General features: G+C 42.0%; 1 protein-coding gene across 1 annotated transcript in view; it reads right to left on the bottom strand.

Annotated features, from left to right (window-relative positions):
- Positions 1-434: 434 nt before the first annotated feature.
- LOC109920336 (actin-related protein 2/3 complex subunit 1B-like) overlaps positions 435-23959 on the bottom strand; it is a 38737-nt gene continuing 15212 nt past the window's right edge. Inside the window, exons 3-10 of the mRNA XM_020520376.2 lie at positions 19218-19322; positions 14176-14398; positions 12604-12711; positions 7587-7793; positions 6179-6254; positions 3347-3543; positions 1759-1849; positions 435-889 (exon numbers count right to left, since the gene is read on the bottom strand). Coding sequence (XP_020375965.1) covers positions 851-889; positions 1759-1849; positions 3347-3543; positions 6179-6254; positions 7587-7793; positions 12604-12711; positions 14176-14398; positions 19218-19322 — 1046 coding nt within the window. The 3' untranslated portion in view covers positions 435-850. The remainder of the gene's footprint in view (positions 890-1758; positions 1850-3346; positions 3544-6178; positions 6255-7586; positions 7794-12603; positions 12712-14175; positions 14399-19217; positions 19323-23959) is intronic.

Consider the following 23959-nt stretch of genomic DNA (forward strand, 5'->3'; position numbering starts at 1 on the left):
TCTGAAAGGGTAATGAAAAGAATTTCAATCACTGCTTGAAAAAAGTTCTTCTCTCCCCAGCCCCTGTCTTTTTGCCTATCACCTTCAGTGTACTTTGGTTACCTAGCCACCTATTTATCCTTATTGAAAACCTTCAGCGTAGTAAGTGATAATGAAATACAAAGGGTCTAAGTTGAAGAAATATGTAAAACAACTATGCAACTGCAACATAAGACCCCAAAACAACCCTCAGCACAGGTCAGATTAATAATGTTTTTGCCTGTCTTGTACCCACCGAGCATGCATCCTTTGTGATACTGACACAGCTTAAACATTCTCACTAGAGGTGAGTGCAGTATTTTACTTTTTGTCCACATTTAATGGAAGAATTGCTTATTCACAGGCTTTGTTTGTTCCCCAGTTGCAACCAGAAGAAAAACAAATGAGAACTAAAATGTGCTTGATTAGTTAATTTTATTATTGCAAGAATTTTGATAGATTTCATCTTATGACCAGCAAAGATAGCCTGAAACTAATTAAACAGCGCAGATTCTTGCTTTTTAGAAAATCTTAAGTTTAAACTGACAAACCCCTGAGGATACTAAATGGAACTTGCCCAAGGCACCATATGCAGCATTCAAAAGTAAAGCACAGAGTCTTTGCAAAGCAATTCACTGAATTTCAGACTCCTGTACCTTTAAGTGTACCAGGCATTGTTAGGTACATGGATTATAATAAAGGGCATCACTCAGTCAATGTCCTTTGCCTTATTTGAATTGGTTGAAAATATATTGCATTAAGCATAGGTATGTGAAAAAGAATGGCAGGGCAGTTTAAGGACTTGCAGATTTTAAGACATTGGTTCAATGATTCAGACAATCTTCAAATCTTTCAAGTCAGCTTCCAGCGTCTGTGGGGGGAAAGAAAAGAATCTTCAGATTTTAAGACAAGGAATCTGCAAATGCCCTTTTACCATGCTGTTTTGTAACGAGATGCCACACTCCAATTTTGGCTTCCATTAGCAGCAATGAGCAAACCCAGAATTGGTAAATTACAGGACGAAGTTTCAAACATTCTACTTCAAAAATGAGTAAAACCACCTTGGGGGAAAAAAAATCTTTCAATTTCCCAAACTGGCCCTCAACTTTATAGCTTGAGTTTTCCCAGTTTGTGCTAAACTGTAAGATGCTTTGAGCTGTGCAGCCCATAAAGCTGGTAGTGTCAGGAGATTTTTCTGTTCAGGAAGATGAAAGAGACTCTCAATTCACTACACCACCTGGTGGCCAGATGTTTGAACTCAGCACCATGGATTAATTTAAAAAGAAATTTGAGATGCTGCAACTGGACAATAGGAGGAAAGTGAATGAAACACATCAATATATTTTCAAAAAAAAAAAGTTTTCTATAGCAGAACTAGCAACAGATTGCACCTTTAATGTAGATTGTCAAAATTTGAAATGTTTGTTTGTTTATCTATTTCAGCATGGGGATGGGGCTTGTTTTCTCCACCCTACTTCTCTGATTGCTCTCGGTGGGAATACTGGTCCTATATCCTTTCTCACGAGAGTTGGGGGAAGGCACAATAAGTAATAGCTGGTCCCAAGTGCTGAGATCAGATCACAGACCAGGCCTCCTGTTTTATGAAGCTCAGTACCACACTTAAGTGTGTTGCTATATTGCAGCAGCGACTCTTATAGGTTGTATCCCAAATTTGATAAGTTGAGACATTTGGTGCAGGCGGTGGGAGAAGTGGAGAGGAATAGTCAGTGTAATTTTTACCTTAATATCCCAGATTGCCATTCCACCATCCATACCAGTGGTGCAAAACTTAGAACAGTTCTTCTTTCCACCCTCAACGATTGAAATTTGGCTGTAACAAAAAGGAAGAATTGAGGGAATCTAATCTATAAATACTGAAACCAGGCAGGAGCACTGTGAAGTTGCCTTGTAATTTTCTAGTCATGTGGCCCAGACATAGTGCTTTACATAAAGGCAGCAGAACAGCACATTGCATTTCAGCTGGGGAAAATGTTGAGTGCCTTCGAGTGACAGCATAACAGTGACTGACAAGACCTGAACTCAGACCTGATTTACTATAGAACAGAAATCGAGGAAGTCAGCTATTTAGAAACAACTTATGGGCTGTCAAGTTGAGAATCCTTGGTTTTCATTCTAACATAAGATTCTGTTCTGTAATACTCTGCAATTTTGAACCTTTAAACATCAATTGGTTTCTTTAGTGATAAACTTGCTCCTGTGAAACCTATTCAGTATGGCAAGGTATAAACTTAACAACGTCTTTGGAACTAATTCAGAGGCAGGCGTATAACATACTACATAGAGACACAGAACCTTAAAATGTCATATCAGTTGAGGATTCTGTCTCTGCTTGTTCACCGGGAAATGGTTTGTAGTAAAGGCAGAGCTCAGAGTCAAAACATCAGAAAACCAACAAAACAAGTGAATCAATGGAACGTACGACATTGCATAATAGACTGCCTGACTTGTTCTCAAGCCAGTCTCTCTGGGTGTGGACACTGAATTCATTACAAGAAAATAAATGTTTAAACTGCACTGCGTGGCAAAGAATTAGATTACAGGTGACTGCTTCCCTGCCTTTCACAATTCTCTCTCCAAGTCACTTGGTTTCACTGCCTCTCTGAAACCCTTTACTCCTAAGCTGCACAACTTTATTTCCTCGTTCTCACCTCAGTGTTCTGAACAGTTTTCCTTTTGTGAGGGATGCTATCATTCCTCCAGGAAAACTCATCAGATAATATCTGCTGTCTGATGAACTGTATGATTGACCTCAGCTACACTCTGAGGGATCAGTCCAGCAGTCAGAACTCCATACTGGAGGTGGAGGCATCAACACCCTGAACACACTTGGATGTTGCAAAGTTCCTTTGATTCTCACTGAGAGCACCTTCTCATAGGTCATGCTGCAACTGAACATTCCTCAGAAGCAGGTACAGGATGGACAGCCCATTCTGGCTTGTCCCATTCTTGTGAAAGCACTAATGGGCAAACCCAGGTCATTATTGTTTACAGACAACACTTAATATGGAGAAAGTGGTGATTAAGGGGAGCTGGGATAGTAAGGCTTCTTTCCAAGCCAGATGCTCAGGTTTTAAAATTTAGATGACTCAAGCTATTTACATCATTTAATTGTCTTCAAGTTTGAAGTGTTTCATTTAAGTCTCACACCAAGAGACCATTTTATGCTTGCTGTTCTCACCACCTGGGTCTAGGGCATTTTATTTTATCAAAATGGCAGGCAATGAGGAGGAGAGTTGTAAAGTTCATTATGGTACAATGAGCAGACATGTGAAGTGGTACTTATGAAAGACAGCTGTACTCTCCTTACCTGATGCTGTTCTTGTGTAGGGTCTCCAGGGTGGTGGTGGTGTTATCAGCTGATGCAGTTTTGTCCAGGTTCCTGAATTTTGCTAAAGCTGTCATTCCACGTTGCACATTCTGCTTGGGAACATCTAGCTTCTTGCCGATTGTCACTGTGTCTTTGGTGCTGTCATAAGTGAACAGCACTGGGTAGCAGTCATGACCCTAAGAAAAGGCGGCAGACTCAAAATGAATCTTCAGTTCCTAAGTTGCAATCTACTTACACCTAGGGAATGAATTTTACAGTCTCTTTGCCTGCCATCATCTTTTATTAATGTGCATTATGTAAGATAATACACCCAAGTGATTCAATGTAAAACTTGGAAAAGATTTATCTTTCTAATTGCTTTCTTACTAAAGGCATGAACTAATGCTGGGCTAAGGATATCCAGGCACAAGCAATCCTTCATGTGCAAATCTAGTCAGCAGGCTAACTTTCACAGGATATCAGCATGAGGTTGGCCTTACTTGCTAGCTGGCAGCATCTGAAATGAGCAATTTGATAGATATACCTCTCTTTGCTTGGGCGCTAGGCCAATTCAATGTTCGACATACTACTATGGTTTGCTCAGCCTGAGCAGTATCCTTTATTTGATATGAGCACAGTAGACATGTACTGACTCAGCCATATTAGTTCCTGGGATGACCAAATATAACTTGCCTCCTTCAGCAGCAACACTTTGCAAAGCATAAGCCTGGTACAGCAAAACTTCACATCCAATTCCCTTCAAAAATTAGAACTTAACGTGCTCCTTTTAGGGCTTTTTTGATCGTCACCTGTCACTCTTGTACTCACTAAGCACAAGTGATAGGACCAGAGGCTGGCCATTCAGCTCATCAAATCTGCTTCATGAGATATTGTTAGAGTTATTGATAATCCTCAATTCTACTTTACTGCCTTTTCCCCATAACCCTTGATTTCCTTACTGATTAAAAATCCGTCTATCTCAGCCTTATATATTTAATAACCCAGCCTCTCAAACAATTGCATAGATTCACTACCTTCATAAAGAAGAAATTCCTCATTTCTGTCTGAAACTATTACCTGCATCCCAGTTAAGAAGCACCTTAAATTTCAAATTCGCTACCTCACTCTGTGCATGGGCTCGTATCTTTGAGGGCACAATTTAATGTCGTGTGGGGGAAGGAGAGGAGAAGCGGGGTAAGCCAAACACCTGAGTGTCATCTCTTTGGGAAAGCTGCATTAAGTTAGCAGCAACAGTGAATGCTGGGATAAAGGATTCTGAGTCAGTCCCATACTAACAGCCTGCTAGACCACGGAAATTTTCTTTTTCAAAGCACTTTATAACCTACCTCTTTGACCAAACCTTAGATCTTCTGCAACTTTTAATATTTGATAATGCTCCTGTGGAGTGCCTTGGGATATTTTGTCACGTTTCAGAAATTTATTGATCTATGTCATTGTTGTTGGCTCTTCTGACAATTATCTTAAATCTGTGTCCTCTGATTACTGACCCTTCTCCAGTGGAGACAGTATCTCTTTATATACTCAAACACTTCATAATTTTCAGCACTTCCATTAAATGACCTGACCCTAGAATTCCTTGTCCCAAGCTTTTCCAATTACTTTACATCCAGGTACCATACCACTAAAATCAGTTTCAGCTCCATCTCCTCCAGAGTTCTGATATCCCTCTTCAGTTCTTTCACATACTTGTTTTCGAAGAATCATAGAATTGTTATGTTGCAGTGGGAGGCTATTTGGCTCATCTTGCCCACACTGACTAAGCATTTTAATTGAGCACCAATCTTATTCCTGCTTTTTCCTCATAACCCTGTGCATTGGGTGATTGATTATTTAAATAATGTCCTCTCGAATGCCTCATTGAACCTGCTTCCACTACCACTTCCAGGCAGTGCATTCCAGACTCTCAACTACTCACTTGTTCTCATCTTGTATTTTTGTGTTTTATTGTAAAACTCTTAAACAGTGACCTCTGGTACTTGAACAGTTTCTCCTCTGTCCAGACCCCACATGATTTTTGACAAATTTTATCAGTCTCTTAACAAACTCTCAAAGGAAATCAGTTCCACTTCTTCATCAATCCTCAGAAATGAAAGTGTCATCCCTGGAAACATTCTTGTAACGTCTTCTGCACTCTCTCCTGTGCTTTCACATCCTCCCTATAGTGTGGTACCTAGAATTGTCCACAGTACTCCAGCTGGGGACTGACCAGTATCTAACATAAATTTATCATCTCCCTGCTCTTGTATTCTATGTACCTATTTACGAAGCCGAGAATACAGTGCTTTATTAATAGCTCTCTCTAGCTATCCTGCTACTTTAATGATTTATGCATTTATACATCGAGGTTTCTCTAATCCTGAGCACCCTTTAGAATAATGACCTTTATTTTAACGATGTGTCTATGTTGTTCATTCCAAAATGTATCAACCTCATACTTCTCTGCACTCTGTTAATTTGCCACCTATCCAGCCAATGTGTCAGTGTCCTTTTGAGGTTTAACACTTTGCCCTTCAGTGGTACAGTCTGCAAACTTTGAGATTATCACTGCACACCAGGATCCAGATCATTAATGTAAATAGGAAAAGCTTCAGTCCCAATACCAACACCTGGGGAACTCCAATACAAATCTTCCTCCACTCTGAAAAGTACCTATTGACTATTACTCTGGTTGCTAGCCATCAACTAAGTACATATTTTTCAATGTTTGAGAAGAAATTCCCTCTAAGCAGCTTGGTCCCTTGTGGACACAGCGACACTTAGATACCAGATCCTGTTTGTAGAAATCCACTGGTGTCTGGCAAAGTGACTTACCGCTGCCACTAAACTGCTCTCGGTGATAAATGTAACAGTCAGGAGAGGTAGAGATGCAGTGTCAAGGGTAGCAATCCTGTAAGCAAGAGAAAATAACTCGGGTCAGTAGCAAAACGAACAAAGAACAGATAACATATCCCAGGAACTTGTTGATGCTAAGTCTCGGAAGTATTACAGTACAGAACGAGGCCATTAGGCTCTGAGACACTGTTGCACCTGGCCTTAGCTGCATAATCTAGGCACATCTCTGAACATAACCCAACTGTATCCTTCCCCAACACATTAACATTCCAGAGGCAAGACAATTTGAGGCCTAGTGTAGATCTCTGCAAACAGCAGAAAGTTGGGTTGTGGACTTGTCTGTACTGCTTAGTTGCACAAATAACGAGATAACAAATGTTAAATATGGTCACAGTCATTTAAGAGCAGCAACATGCTATCACTAACCCTGTGCTTTAGTCATCAATAGGAATGAAAGGAACACAGAAGTTAGATTCATGAGCACCTGGTTTCAGGATGAAAGGTTATATCATAGCTGGATGAGGAGACCAGTGGGTTGCCTGAAATCTGGGTCAGCTTTCCCATAGCATAGAAAGGATATTTGGGCCAGCAGCCTTATTGATGTGGATGTTAAGCAGAGTGCAAGACACCTGGAGGGGAAGCGCTGACAGACAGCAGTATTGTTGTGGAGAGGGGAGAAAGGATCCTGCTTTCATTTCCACAAATTAAATTTCAATCAAACGTGACTGGGGCAGCCATCCCTCAGATGCACTCATTGTCAATAAAGTACAACAAAAGCAGCCTTGGCCTACCTGACTTTGAGGGACGTCAGCTTCCTGAAGAGCCCTTAAATGAGTTAAAGAGGCAAGAATCTGATTGCCTTCTTCACCGACTGGCCAATGACGCCTGAGCAATTATCCAACTAAATTGCAGACCTCCTTGGGTCACAGAAGGTTAGTCCCCAAAATTGGTCGTATATCAGCATTGGGTCAGTAACATAGACACAATGAAGTCTATTTTCTACCCCATCATTAACAGGTATTATGTTACTGGGAATACGTGCATTAGCCTGATTGAATGAGAGAATGGTGCAGAGGTCTCTCAACGTAAAAACGCGTACACTCTGGAACAGAGGTGTGTGTTGCCACAAAACCTGCTCAGAGCAGTACTGTGAATACCTTTGTCCAATAACCAGGTGACCACTATCGATGCAAAGTGTAAGAGGGGCTCCACACCGGTAGCAGTTTGATGTTAAACACGACTACTGTTCTGTCTGACATTTCTTAAAAAAAAAGTACGTTTTACCCACAAAATACCACATTATGAAAACCTATTGTGTTTGGACCATTTTTGCATTTAAAAATGTGTTCTCAAACTGTATTGAGTGTGGATTAAAATGGAGGCTTACGTTGACTTCTTGTTGGCGTCCGTGACACACACAGTGCTATCATGGCTGACCCAGACCAAGCGGTTCCCGCTATCAGAGAAACAGACTCCGTGAACCCAACCTCCAGTTCCACTGGACTCGAACAAAAGTTCTCCAAATGGCATCTTTGAACCCCACGGCGTGGGTGATGGTTTCTCCTCAACCTCCTTAATGTAGGCAGAGAAAACCCTGATGATGAGAACGTTTTAGTGTAGTTAGAATGCTGGCAATGAAACTACATTCCTACAGCTAGCTACTGCCAAGCACTGTGACAAATCCAATAGTATCAGAATCACAGAAGTCAGACAACACCAGGTTATACTCCAATAGGTTTATTTGAAATGAAAAGCTTTCCGAGCAGGTGAGGTGAGAGAGAAGCACACAGATACAGAATTTATTGGCAGAGAAATCAAAAAGAACGTACAAGTGGTGTGAGCGGAGTGTCGAAAAATAAATCCCTGTAGGTGATCCAAAGTGTTAAGATGGTGTGAGTAAAATGTCAACAGCGGTTAACAAGCAAAGGGATGACCTATAATCCGATTTAAACGAGGCAGAGAGATAATTACAAAAAATTAAAAATAAGGTGGTGCTGGAGACAAACCGAGTGACTAGAATAACGTCCAACTAAAGTCATAAATAATCCAAAAGTGTACAAACTAAGGTAGATCATAACAATTTATCCAGGTGATGGTGACAAAACAGGAGAGTGAGGACGATTTTACAGATACAGAAGTGTGGTGGGGTCACATGTAGCACAACATGAACCCAAGATCACTTTTAAGGCTGTCTTCACGTGTATGGAACTTGGCTATCAGTTTCTGCTCGGCAATTCTGTGTTGTCGTGCATCTCGAAGGCTGCCTTGGAGGATGCTTACCTGAAGATTGGAGGTTAAATGTCCTTGACCACTGAAGTTTTACCTGACTTGGGGGGGTGGGGACCATTCTTGTCTGGTGATTGTTGCACAGTGTCCAATCATCCATTGTCATAGTGCCTATATGGTCTTGTCAATATACCACACCTTGGGGCATCCTTGCCAGCAGCGCATGAGATAAGCAACACTGGCAGAGTCACATTGCCGTGTATGTGGTGGGTGGTGTTCCCGCGTGTGATGGTAGCATCCATGTCGATGATCTGACACGTCTTGCAGAGGTTGCCATGGCAGGGTTGTGCGGTGTTGTGTTGAAGGCTGGGTAGTTTGCTGTGAATGATGGTCCGTTTAAGGTTTGGCGGTTGTTTGAAGGCAAGTGGTGGTGTGGGGATGATCTTGGCAAGATGCTCATCATCATCAATGACATGTTGAAGGCTACGAAGAATATGACGTAGTCTCCCCACTCTGGGGAAGTACTGGACAATGAAGGATACTCTATTGGTCATATCCTGTGTCTGTCTTCCGAGGAGGTCATTGCAGATTTTCACTGTAGCACATCGGAACTGGCGATCAATGAGTTTTTGTTTTTATGAGGATGCACTTTAAAATCTTTAGGTGTCTGCCACGTCCCTCCTCATCTGAGCAGATCCTGTATATGTCAGGGCTTGCCCGTATGGGTTGGCTTCTTTAACATGTTTCGGGTGGAAGATAGAGAAGTGCAGCATCATGAGGTTATCCATGGCCTTACGGTAGAGTGAGGTACTGAGGTGCCTGTACTGGATGGAGATGGCTGTGTCCAAGAATTAGACCAAGTCTGATGGTGGAATGAAACTTGCTGATATCACTATGTAGTCGTTTCAGTGATTCCTTGCCAGGGGTCCAAAAGGAAGAAAATGTCAATATATCTGGTGTATAGCGTTGGTTGGAGGTCCTATGCAGCAAAGAAGTCTTGCTCGAACCTGTGCATGCAAATGTTGGCATATTGGGGTGCAAATTTGGTCCCCATGGCTGCGCCATGTATTTGGATGAAGAACTGGTTGTTGAAGGTGAAGATGTTGTAGTCGAGGATGAAGTGGATGAGTGTAGGATGGAGCCTGGAAATTGGCAGTTGTTGGTATTGAGTACTGAGGCTGTTGCAGCGATGCCTTTGTCATGGGGTATGCTGGTGTAGAGTGCCAAAACGTCCATTGTGACAAGGAATGTCGTGGTTCAACTGGTCCATGGGTGCTAAGTTTCTAAGAAATCTGTAGTGTCGTGACAGAAGCTGTATGTTCCTTGTGCAGTGGGTTTCAAGATGCCCTTGACATAGCCAGAGATGTTCTCACACAGGGTCCCATTGCCTGATATGATGGGATGTCCAGGTGTGTTGACTTTGTGTATCTTAGGAAGGCATTAAAAGTCTCCTATGCGAGAACTATGCGGGAAGAGAGTGCATAGGATACTCTGAAGGTCTGGATCAAAAGTCTTCATCAGTCTGTTCAGTTAGTGGGTGTGTTCTTTGCTCAGATCGGCAGAGTTATCTGTAGTGCTCCTGGTTGATCAGTTGTCAATTTGCTTCTTTGCAGTAGTGCGTTCTATTCTGTATGACAATCTCATCAAAACAGCAGACAAAAGAGGAGCCAGTGTTGTGATTGGTCCTGAGAGTGTTCCCAGTTGGGGAACACTTCAGTGGTCAATGACATTCAGCCTATCTTCGGGTAAGCTTTCTCCAAGGCAGCCTTCAAGATGCACAACAACGCAGAATCACTGAGCAGAAACTGATAGCCAAGTTCCGTACCCATGAAGACAGCCTCAACCATGATCTTTGTTCATGTCGTGTTAAGTGTGACCCCACCACACCATTCTGTATCTGTAGAATTGTCCTTACTCTCCTGTTTTGTCAGCATCACCTGGATAAATTGTTATGATCTCTCTACCTTAGTTTGTACAGTTTTGGATTACTTATGACTTTGGCTAGACCCTCGGCATGCGACTGTTATATGTTATTCCAGTCATTTGGTTTGTCTCCAGCACCACCTTATTTTTAATTTTTTGTAATTATCTCTGCCTCATTTAATCGGATTATAGGTCATCCTGTACTTGTTATATAGCTGTTGACATTTTACTCACACTGTCTAACACTTTGGATCACCTACAGGGATTTATTTTTTGACACTCCGCTCACACCATTTGTATGGTCTTTTGATCTCTCTGTCCATAAATTTTGTCTGTGTGCTTCTCTCTCACTTCACCTGTTAACGAGGCTACGCTCCAAAAGCTTTTTATTTCAAATAAACTCTTGGACTATAACCTGGTGTTGTGTAACTTCTGACTTAGTCCACCCTAATCCAACACTGGCACCTCCAAATCATAGAAGTGATATGGCACAGAAGGCGATAGTCAGAACTGCTGAAGTTGGAGTCAGAGATGACATTGTGTGGAGCTGAAGGAACACACAGCAGGCCAGGCAGCTTCAGAGGAGCAGGAAAGTTGATGTTTCCGGTTGGGACCTTTCTTCAGACCCAAAACGTCAACTTTCCTACTCCTATGATGCTGCCTGGCCTGCTGTGTTCCTCCAGCTCCATACTGTTATCTATGGCACAGGAGGCCATTTCGCCCATACTGCCTACACTGTTTCTTTTACGTAGCACCAATCTTCTGCCTTTTCCCTATATCCCTACACGCTATTTCTATCATTAATAATCAAATGCCCCTCTTGAATGCCTCAATTGAACCTGCCTTCATCTCATTTCCAAGCAGTGCCTTCCAGACCCTAACTACTCACAATGCAAAAGAGTTTTTTCACATATTACTCTTGCGTCATTTGCACTCTGGCTCAGCTTTAAGGATTTGCATTGCTTGATACGAGACTCAATGCGATATTTCAAGTTGTTCATCTTAAATCCACAGACAGTAATGAAACTAGGTTGAGAACAGGAAAGCTTCACTGCTATTGTTTTTACCTCCCTGAATTCATGGCATGTGATCTGTGAGGCAATGGTGAGGGCCTTTTTTGTGGAGCTTCACACATCCAAGATTGACCCTGACATTTGGTAATGGGCTTCAAACCAGGAGCAGGTAGCAGAGGCTGATTTTCTTTACCCCAGCATCCTGCTCCAAACAACTGAAACCTATTTTGGCAGCTTTAAAGGTGCCTCAGATGAAATCAGATTAAATCATTGGTGTAATATCGGGGTCAGTGTGACATTGCACATAATGTAAAATAATTCTCCTGAGAGTGGAGATGTAGATTTCAATGCACACACTCATTACTCCACACACTGTAAACTATTTTTAATTTGTTCATTATGGAATGTTGGAATCACTGGCAAGGCCAGCATTTGTTGCTGATCCCTATATTTTTCTTAAACTGAATGGCTTGCCTCGCTATTTCCGAGGGCAGTTAAGAGTCAACCACGTTGGCCAGACTGTGTTAAGGACAGTTGATTTGCTTTCGTGATGGACATAAAGGAATCAATTGGGTTTTTACAAAAATCGAAGACAATTCCATGGTCACACTCATTAGTCTGGACCTCTGGATCATTAATCCAGTGACGTGACATGACTACCTTCCCTGAGAAATCCTGAATGCAGGAGATCAGAAGGAGAGTGAAAAAACATGTGAATAGACAGGAAAGACAGTAGGCGTGGTAAGAACTGGTGATCAAGAGCAATGTCAATTCCTATGTTTTGTTTTTACTCCTTATTATCCTATGTGTAAAAACAATTTGCTTCTCCTTTTTAATTTCCTGGCTTTCAACAATTTACAACAGTATTATTCCCTTAACATAAGCATGCCTGAGTTGTCACCTGATTTACATTTCCTAATTGCTTCATGTCCCAACAACCACATATGTCACATTTCTAGTATAATATAAATTGTATACTCCAATGTAGAATACACACAGAAGAGACAGAGATATTTAAGTGTAGCACATGCAGTATTATGCAAAGGGTGGATGGTGCTGTCGTGGTAATTAGTCACTGGATTAATAATACAGACTCGGACCATTACTCTGGAGAAGTGAATTCCTAAGAATCAGTGAATTTCAATTATAAAATCAAACAAGTTGTGCAGACTGAACGTTGATTTTTCAAATCTTGCCAAGTACATTTGAAATGATGAAAGCATCAAGTCTTGAGCACATTACCTGCATTTGAAGTCAGAGGATCCAGCAGCCAATAGAACGTTATTGGGATGCCAATCCAGACTCAGTACAGTGGAACGAATGGGTTTCTTGATATGTTTGCAAACCCACCTGTAAAATGTAAGTGTACAAGTTTAAATCCTGATGTGATGTGGAACACAGAGAATCCAGGTTTTCTTTCAGTGTGTTCCATTCATTCTTTCTTGGTATACACATTCTCCTTAATCCAGGGTTCTGTCTAACAGCAAGCAATGCAAGATTTCTGTAAGTGTTTTCTTCTGTCCTGGCCGACAGTTGCTGGTGCTAGGAAAGGGAACACTTCCCTTATCAGACACTAAGTACCAAAGTCAGGATTGATCACTAAAATAATACAAAGAACTGTGGACGCTGGAGATCTGAAACATACAAAAATAGAAACTGCTGCAGAAACCCAGCAGGTCCGGCAGCATCTGTGGAGAGAGTCACTGGATTTGAAACGTTAAACTCTCTCCACAGATGCTGTCAGACCTGCTGGGTTTCTCCAGCAATTTCTGTTTTTGTGTATGTCAGGCTTGAACACGGCATCATCTGTTCTGCGAATTCAAGGTCATCTAGTCCCAAACTCAAAAGTGCCCTTTCTTCTGAAAGAATGTGACGTTTGATATTTTCCCTTATTTTCCCAAAGAGGAACTTTTGGAGCTACTCCAAGTTTGTGTTAATTAAAACCAAGGACTTTGCCCCCAGAAACTCAGTTCAGCCTGGCCAAAATCCTCTGCTGCAGGACCATTGGGGATGGGAGGATTTTGATTTAGGCTGCAATGTAACACTATAAGAACCAAATGCCACCCCAGCTCTCCCAGATGCAAATGTGCCCATTATTTCCCCTCAAAGAATCTCCAATGTCCATGCCTGAGAAATGAGCAGACTGTACTGAGAGGGCAACAGCAGCCATTGGCTGTTTGGTATTCTTGCCTTTATTGGTCAGTTCATTGAGTTGGAAGGTCACATTGCGACTGTACAGGACATTGGTTAGGCCACTTTTGGAACACTGCGTTCAATTCCGGTCTGCTTGGTATAGGAAGGATGTTGTGAAACTTGAAAGGGTTCAGAAAAGATTTACAAGGATGTTGGCAGGGTTGGAGGGTTTGAGCTATAGGGAGAGGCTGAATAGGCTGGGGCTACTCTCCCTGAAGCATTGGAGGTTGAGGGGTGACCTTATAGAGGTTTATAAAATCATGAGGGGCATGGACTTTTCCCCAGGGTAGGTGAGTCCAGGACTAGAGGGTATAAGTTTAAGGTGAGAGGGGAAAGATTTAAAAAGGAAGGTAGTGCATGTATGGAATCAGTTGCCAGAGGAAGTGATGGAGGCTGGTACAATCACAATATTTAAAAGGCATCTGGATGGGTATATGAATAGGAAGGGTTTAGAGGGATAGGGTTCAAATGGTGGCAAATGGATATGTGGTCGGCATGGACAAATTGGGCTGAAGGGTTCCGTGCTGAACAACTCTATGACCTATCAGCGTTGCTGGTTTATTGACCATTGTGTACCTGCTCTTTTAGTTTTATTTCATATTCTAGTCACTGCAAACTCACCAATCATTGTCCTGCTCAAAATAGCAGACAGAAATCACTCGTGACCCGCTGCCCACTGCAAACTTGTTCTCCTTTGGTGACCACTTCACACATCGTGCAGCACGGTTGATTCTTAAAATGACAAGAGTAGGCTTCCAAACATTTCCCTTCAGGGTCCAGACATAGGCATTACGGTCAGTGCCACAGGTCACGATTCGATTGCTCTCTGGAGCCCAGCCAATCCCTAATTCAAAAACAACGTATTTGATTTGGATTGATCATAAGGTAGAAAGAAAGAATAGATCTCAAGAACATCTAAAAGTTCTTAATATACCTGCACCACAAGAAAAGTCATCAACCGAGATTAAAGCTGACCAAAGGCAGGGATGATTAGTGACCAGAAATGTAAGAGAATAACTAAACTCTGGGTGAAGAAATGTCTCCCCTGAATCCTGACTGTGACCCCTGGTTCTGGACACACCCACCATTGGGAACCTCCTCCCTGTATCTACCCTGTCTAGTCCTGTTAGAATTTTATAAGTCTCTATGAGATCCTTCCTCATTCGTCTGAACTGCAGCAAAACAATCCTAACCTAGTCAAGGACAGCAAGACCTACCGATGCTGGAGTCAGAGATAACACAGTGTGGAGCTGGAGGAGCACAGCAGGCCAGGCAGCATCAGAGGAGCAGGAAAGTTGACGTTTCAGGTCGGCACCCCTGAAGAAGGGTCCCAACGTGAAATGTCAGCTTTTCTGCTCCTCTGATGCTGCCTAACCTAGTCAATCTCTCCTTATACGTCAGTCCTGCCATCCCTGGAAATCAGCCTGGTAAATCTTCACTGTACTACCTCGAGGGCGAGGAAGGGAAAAGGTCTCCTCAGAAAAGGAGGCCAAAATTGCACACTATATTCTAAGTGTGGTCTCACCAAGGCCCTGTATAACTGCAACAACACATCCCTGCTCCTGTGTACTCTACACCTCGTAATGAAGGCCAACAATACCATATGCTTCCTTTACTGCCTGTTGCACCTGTACGCTTACCTTCAGCGCTGGTGCACAAAGACACCCAGGTTCTGCTGCACACTCCCCTCTTCCAATTTACAGCCATTCAGGTAGTAATCTGCCTTCTTGTTTTTGCTTCCAAAGTGAACAACCTCACATTTATCCAAATTATACTGCATCCGCCATTGATTTGCCCACTCACTGTCGAGATCATGCTGAAGGATCTCTGCATCGTCGTCACAATTCACCCTCCGACCCAACTTGGTATTGTCTGCAAACTTGGAGATGTTACATTTGGTTTCCTCATTCAAATCATTAATATATATTTGTGAATAGCTGAGGTCCCAGCACCGATCCCTGTTGCACCCCACAAGTTACTGCCAATTTGAAAGGGACCCATTAATTCCTATATGCTTTGTTTCCTCTCTGCCAGTTAGTTTTCTATCCATCTCAACATACTTGCCCCAATTCCACGTGCTTTAATCTTGCAAAATAATCTCTTATGCAGGACTTTTTCAAACGCTTTCAGAAAGTTCAAATACATCACATTGACTCGCTCCCCCTTGTCAACTTTACTAGTTACATCTTCATACAATTCCAACAGATTTGTTAAGCATGATTTCCCCTTCCTAAATCCATGCTGACTCTGTCTGATGCTGCCACTGCTTTCTAAATGCTCCGCTATAAAGTCCTTGATAGTGGATTCAAGAATTTTCCCCACTATCAATGTTAGGCTTACTGGTCTATTTTGTTTTGTCTCTACCTCCCTTTTTAAATATTGGAGTGACATTAGCTACCCTCTAATCTGCAGGGACTGTTCCAGAGTCTATAAGATCCTGGAAGATGACTACCAATGGATCCACTATTTCTATAGCCACTTCCTTAAGTACTTTGGGATGTAAATTATCAGGCCCTGGGGATTTATCCACCTTCAATCCCATCAATTTTCCCGGCACCATTTCTGCACTAATATTGATCTCCCTCAATTCTTCCCTCTCACTAAATCTTGCATTCTCCAAAATTTCTGGTATCTGATTTGTATCCTCTTTTGTGAAGACAGAGCCAAAGTGTGTATTCAGTTGCTCAGACTGGCTCAGTGGTTAGCACTGCTGCCTCACAACGCCGGGGCCTGGGTTTGATTCCATTCTCGGGTGACTGTCTGCATGGGTTTCCTCCGGGTGCTCCTGTTTCCTCCCACTGTCCAAAATGTGCAGACTAGGTGGATTGGCCATGCTAAATTGCCCATAGTGTTCAGGGATGTGCAGGCTAAGTGGGTTATGGGGGATGGATCTGGGTGGGATGCTCTGACAGTCGGTGTGGACCTGTTGGGCCGAAGGGCCTGTTTCCACACTGTAGGGAGTCTGAGTCTACGAGACATTTCCCCGTTTCTATCTGTAGGGGACCTACATTGGTCTTCACCAATCTCTTTTTCTTCACATACCTATAGAAATGCTTAGTGTCAGTCTTTATGTTCCCTGCAAGCTTACTTTCATACTGTAATTCCCTCCTTCTTAATCAATCCCTTGGTCCTTCTTTGCTGAATTCTAAACTGCTCCCAATCCTCAGACGTATTATTTTTCTTGGCCAATCTGTACGCTTCTTCCTTGGATCGGATACTGTCTCTAATTTCCTTTGTAAGCCATGGAACGGCCCTCTTACCCATTTTACTTTTGCGCCAGATAGGAATAAACAGTTGGTGCAGTTCCCCCATGCGTTCCTTGAATGTTTGCCATTGCTGAATCCTTTTAAGTAACTCTCCCCAATCTATCAAGGCCAACTCACGCCTCATATCTTCATAGTTTATTTTATTAAGATTTAGCACCCTAGTCTCCGAATCAAATATCTCACTCTTCATGTTGATAAAAAATTCTATCATGTTATGGTTGCTTATCCCCAAGGGGTCTTGCACAGCTAGATTGGCAATGATTCCCTTCTCATTACACAATATGCAGTCTAAGATGGCCTGCTCTCTAGTTGGTTCCTCCACATATTGGTCAAGAAAACCCATCTTGTGTACACTCCAGGAATTCCTTCTCTATGGCATTGTGGCTAATTCGATTTGCTCAATCAATGTGCAGACTAATATCATCCATAATCACTGATATTCCCTTATCACATGCATCTCTAATTTCCTGTTTAATGCCATTCCCAACATCACCACTGCAGTTTGGGGGTCTATATGACACCCACTAATGTTTTTTGCCCCTTGGTATTTCTCAACTCTACCCATACAGACTCCACATTGTCAGAGCTAATATCCATTCTCACTATTGTGTTAATTTTCTCTTTAACCAGCAATGCCACTCCACCACCTTTTCCTTTTTGTCTGTTCTTCCTAAATACAGAATACCCTGGTACATTCAGTTCCCATCCCTGGTCACCCTGCAGCCATGTCTCTGTAATTGCAATTATATCATACCCATTTACATCTATCTACGCAATTAGTTAATCCACTTTATTGCAAGTGCTCCACACATTAAGGCACAAAGCCTTTAAGCTCGTCTTTTTAATGTTGTTTGTCTCACTCTTATTTTTCTCAATAGCCCTGTTTGAATTTTGTCCTTAGTTTCTCAGCTTATCACTTCTCTTATTGCCTTCTCTACCTTTGGGTTTTGTCCTTGCTCCCTCCTTCTCTGACTCCTTACATTGGTTCCCACCCCCCCCGGCATATTAGTTTAAACTCTCCTCAACCACTCTAGCAAACACTCCCCCAGGACATCAGTCCCAATCCTGTCCAGGTGTAACCCGTCCAATTTTTACATGTCCCACCTGACCCAGAACCAGTCTCAATGCCCCAGGAATCTGAAACCCTCCCCTTAACACCATTTTTCAGCCACGTATTCATTCAATAAATATATGCAGTCATTTCTCCTCTGACTAGCACGTAGCACCGGTAGTAATCCTGAGATCACTACCTTTGAGATCCGATTTCTTAACTTTCTTCCTAGCTCCCTGTATTATGCTTTTAGGGGACCTCATCCCTTTTTTTTAAAACCTATGTCATTTGTACTGACTTATACCATGACCACTGGCTGTTCACCCTCCCCCTCCAGAATGTCCTGTACTTACTCCGAGACATCCTTGACCCTAGCACCTGGGAGGCAACATACCATCCTGGAGTCTTGTTTGCGGCCATAGAAACACCTGTTTATTCCCCTTACAGTTGAAGCCCCTATAACTATTGCCCAGGCACACTTTTTACTCCTCCCTTCCACAGGAGAACCAATCGTGGTGCAATAAGTTTGGCTGCTGCTGCTTTCTCCCGAGAGGTTATTCTCCGCAACAGTATCCAAAGTGGTGTATCTGTTTTGCAGGGGAATGGCCACAGGAAATTCCTGCACTACCTGCCTATCTTGCTTGTTTTGTCCGGTGGTCATCCATTCCCTTCCTGTCTGCAGAGTCTGAACCACTGCTATCCATGGGAACCTGAAATATTTTGGATGTGTTATACCGGTGTATGATCATACTAGAACATACCATGCGTATGATATATTGAACTATACTGTGCACCTTATACTGGCATAAGCTTCCTAAAATATATTCGAATATCTCCACCATATATGTTCTATATTGGTGTAAATGTGTAAATTACACATACATTCAGTCTGCAATGATTCAAAGCTACTGAAGGAAATTGTCACAATTGGAACTTGGAGTAGGTGTAACTGTTGGACAGAGTCCTCTATGGACACCAAATCATTAAATAAAAGATGTTTTTATTTGTATTAGTTTCTGCTAATTTTCCAAAATTACAACAATATCTAAAATTCAAAAGTATTTTGGCTTTGAAGAACCTCAAGGCACCATGTGATTGTGTAAGCCACTATGTAAACGCAACGTTCTTCCTTATTTGCAAAATCATTACAATAATTTATTTGGAAAATATTTTGAATCATTTCAGCTTCATGAAATCCAAAGTCTAGAAGATTAGTTGGCCTGTGATGAGGTTTCATCATGGATAAGACACTAAGCTGTAAGTCTGCCCTAATACAGGGAGCTTGTACGGTCACAGATGCCTTGCACAACTTGACATACGACAGAATGGTGTACAGTGGGTCTCACCTGTCACATGTCCACTGTGCTCCTTCAACTCGTGAATCCTGTTCCACTTGGACCCTTCTTTCTTGTAAATGTGAACCTCGTGGTTGTTGGGACAAATAGCAATTTCTGAGGAAGCAATTCAAAAATGTAAACCACGTGGCAAAGTCAAAATAACAGTTCAGGAACCATTTTCAAATAAATGTGAAAAACAGGAAGTTAAAGGTGAGAAGAAAATTGTTTTTGCATTAAGCGAAAGTTAGCAATGATAGGCAAAGGATTCACTGTACTGAGTTCAGGATGACATTAAATGCCTGGTGACGTGTTTCAAGGACATGAGAAGCTATTTGCTTCCTTAATCCAGGGCTTTCCAAAGTGAGGATCAGGATCCAAATGGGATCACAAACTGAAATTTTAGGGTCACATACTCCAAGGCACCAACGACTCAGCAACCAGAAAGCTCTGAGTTACATCAGTCTTAATCCTGCTCCAACAGGCAAGCTACCTAGACTCTCAAAGGTCTCCGAGGGGTCACATCAACCTTCCATCCTTGAAATGGGATCACAGGTTTGGGAAGCAATGGCTTTATGTACCATAATGGAGCTAGCTTATTGAGTGTCATATTTTTAATAGCAATGGGAATGAGGAATGGAAGGTGGTAGAAAGGCTGGTACGGCCGAAGGTTTCAGATATTACTTTGTTGATTTTACTGCATATATCTGGGCTGTGACTGTGAATAAACTGAACAATGAATGGTTTAAAAAAATCTCAAGTACACTGTGCAGCATTCAAGGGTGTGTGACAGTAAATTCTCTCCATTGATCACACCCTTTGGTTAGTTGAGTGCCTGGAGGTTTCATTGTGTGACCTCCCATCTCCAACTGCTTCATCTGCAATGTTTCACAGTTAACAAGTAAAACTGAAGACCCTCACACCTCACCAACAATTTCTCTCCAGGAAGCTTTTAAATCCCACCCCGTACTGCTTCTAACATTTTAACAATTTTCTGGGCTTAACTTACAATACCTAATAGAGTGCACACGTGCAAGGAAAATCTATTTACTGCCTATAAAAATCCTGGATAATAACAGCTGGTTAGCAGGATATTTTGCAGATGAACAACTGAAATCTTAGGACTCAGAGGAAAGGATTACATGTAACAACAAATGGTCATTTTCTGACATTACATGAACAGCTAAACAAACTACATGTTTCAAAGGTCTATGTTTGTTCAACATTATTAATGGATAACTAACTACTGAGGAAATCAAGCATTCTGTCATTTTTGGCTAAAAGAGGGATTCCATTAGCTAAGGGATGTGGATTTTTTGTGCTTCATTTCCTGTTGTTCAATCCACTGTGCCCAGCCCACACAGATAAGATTTCACATTCACCATTAACAGAAAACATCATGAACAAGCACAAAAACTGCTGTTGTCTAATATTTTAAATGCCAGGCCATGCAATTTAGGGGTAATTATTCCATTGGCACAGTGGTGATTTTCGGAGTTCTATCACATATGCCATTGGCGACAATTGGAGAGTATAATTTCACATGAAAGATGGCCTAACTGTGGTTAGCATCCATTGCCAAGGCTACTGAAGGAGCTAGGGGCACAGCAGGTGCTAAATAATGCAAGCTTGGCTTTTTGGGCAATAGCATCAGATTCATTTTGCACGCTTTATAAATCATCCTGAAACTGAAAATAAAACCAGTGACTGTAAAGAGGTGTTGTTCCTATGCTGAAGAGACAAGGTGCAGGTTCAAATCCTACAACCGCCTTCCCAAAAAGTTACTGCCCTCTGAAATGGCCCAGGAAGCCAATTGGTTCAAGGGCAATTAGGGATTGGCATCAAATGCTGGCCTTGCCAGCAACTGCCACATCATGAAATAATGATTTTAAAAAAAGATTCAGTGCTCATTTTACATGACATTGCTCTAGTCCCTATGCCTTGAGGTACTGATTACAGAATTTATGGTTTTGCCTCATCTTATCCAAGAGACAAACTCCTGATCCTCCTCCCTACCAGGTTTCACCTCTTATTCTGCTCCACTATCGCGCTTCTTCTCACTGGAGCTCCTTACCCAGATCCCCACCTTGCTGCTTCTTAGTTTTGAAAAACCCTCTAGAACGCATTTTATCTTTTTTTAATGCCTTCAAATTCTCCATTCCTCTGATCTCCTTTCCGTCTTGCTGCACTATTGCTCTAATATGACTTCCTCCAAGTCAAACTGCCCAATAAATGGAAGTTGTTTCTTCTTAGTTTGAATCTCAATGTTAGTACACTCACTGGAATGCTGAAGTTGCAGCCATAAAACACTGCACGTTGTACAAACTTGCTCAGACAAGAAGTCAGCATTTGTAACATGCATTCCCCAACATCTGCGAATGTTAACTTGGCCAAGGGCCAAGATGAAAGAATTGGAGTCCAAATACAGTAGTAATGAGCCAAGTTATGTCCTGAACCGACACTTCTCATTTATGAAAATGACTGAAGGGTATCTCCACCTTCAGTCCTAGTTTCCAATTTACGTGGGAAACATACAAGGTCTCAGAGGCAAGGCAGTGAAGTGTGAACCAAAAATTGGCCAATTGAGTCAAGAAGAAAACCATAAATTCTCAGCCTTGAACGAAGGGGATCTTAACGAGATAGACAGAATAGCAAAATAGATACAGCCAATTAAGAACACGCTCCTGGTTTCAATCCCATCACTAACTGGACAGAAGTGCATCAAATTGAAACTTCATTATGCAATCTGAATCAGGTAAAAAGTTGACCCGTTTATTTGTCTGATTTCTGTTGTCAGTAGTCAACTTGGACTTACGACCTGAATACTTCTGGTGGTTTGCAGTTGTTGACCAGGCCTGGAAGTATTTTTCCCCCTGCAGGGTTTCAGTACAAGTAAAGAGGTACAGATGCTTGACAATTATACACCAATCTTGCACCTTTTAATAACTGGCCAGTGTGTCACACTGAGTCAGTCATTGTACAACACAGCTGTAGAAAACTATAAAGCGAACAATGAGTTAGCTATAGGAAACAAAACTGGAAGTTATTATTATTTCCAAATAAGGGCAACTAACCTCAGTACTGAAACAGGAACTTGATTTTGACAAAAGATGAAAGCAATGCATGAGACTGTTTAGAGAAGTTTTATCACAAAGAAACGGAAGGTGGGTGGGACTGTATTTGAATGTCAGAATGCAGATTGCTTGTGATTATGGACCAGAACAGTTGCCAATGCCAAAGTGAATCTCAAAGCAGCGTGTTGGCAGAAATCAATATTAATTTCAGGTGACCTGCTATTTATGCTGGCAACTTAATACTGACTCATTTATTCAAATAAACGGCCTCAGGGATTTTTTTCCATTGCTGTTAATGCAGAGGAAACATGTTTTCAACTCAGAAGTTATTAAATATTTAGAATAATGTGTTAGGCAGGGTAGCAGAGATTAGAATTTTCTGTGTACAAGGAGAGTCCTGATGAGAAACACAGAAATTAGGAGTAGATGATTTTGAGCCTGCTGACCCTCTATCTCAAAGCCGTATTCCCACTTTCTCCCCATACCCCTGGATGCCTTTAAAATCTAGAAATTTTTCTCTCTTTTTCTCGAATCGAATTCAGTGACTTGGTGCTCACAGCCTTCTCCAGTCAAGAATTTCACAGGTTCAATATCCTTTGTGTGAAGAAATGTTTATTCATCTCAGTCCTAAAGGATTTACCTCATCTCCTGAGGCTGTAACCCCCGATTCTAGACTCCTGAACCAGGGAAAACATCCTCTCTGCATCCAGTCTGTCCAGTCCTGTTAGAATGTTATAGGTTCCAAGCAGATTGATTCTCATCCATCTAAATTTAGTGAATGCAGGCCCAGTTAAAGTAATCTCTCAAAACAGGACAGACTGTAATTCCTATATCAGCCTAGCAAACCTCCACTGCATTCCTTCTGTGGCAAGTATATCCTTTCTTAGAAAGGGAGACCAAACCTGCACACAGTTCTCCAGGTGTGGTCTCACCAGGAACCTGTATAACTGCATTAAAACATCTCTACTTCTGAACTCAAATACTCTTGCAGCAAAGGCCAAAATACTATTTGTCTCACCTGGATCCTGAGCCACACAGATGGCCAATGGTAACTTTCCTACCGCAAGCCAAGAGACAGGTCACCGGGCCCACTGTTCAATTTCTGACAAAGGGCTAGCATTACACACTGCCACCTCAGTGTGTGGCTAGCTCTGGAGTGTCAATAATGGCTCTGATAATCATCACCACTGAAGATGCACAAAGCGCAGGGGGGCACCTCCATTCCAGATGACCTCGGGAGGAACTTTAAAAACAACATTTGCTCCTGTACTGGGGCCACTCAGGCAGGTACTGCTGATCTGATATAAAAGCTCTCCAGCAGTGACATCTGTGGTTCTGTGAAACCCCCTCAGTGGCCCATGACATCACTGGGTGCAATAGTTTATCCAAGCACTGGAGTTACTCTATTTTGCCAGCAGCCTGGGAAAATGGCTGGTAACTTCCCTTGAATTATTCAGGGAGGCTGTAGATCCCACTGAGCAACTAAGTTGCTACCATGATTATTAACGAGTCTCTAGAGCAGGCTTGAAACCCATATATCTCAGACTTCGAGACAGGAGCACTACCAATTGAGCTTAAGGTTAGTTATCACTTTAGTGCACTGGTAATAAAACCAACTTCAATATTTAGCACCGGCTGTTTAACTTTCTAAGTGTCTAAGAAGATTCTGCACCAACTAAT

This window comes from Rhincodon typus, chromosome 21 (genome assembly GCF_021869965.1).
Source record: "Rhincodon typus isolate 14 chromosome 21, sRhiTyp1.1, whole genome shotgun sequence".
NCBI classification, from domain to species: domain Eukaryota; kingdom Metazoa; phylum Chordata; class Chondrichthyes; order Orectolobiformes; family Rhincodontidae; genus Rhincodon; species Rhincodon typus.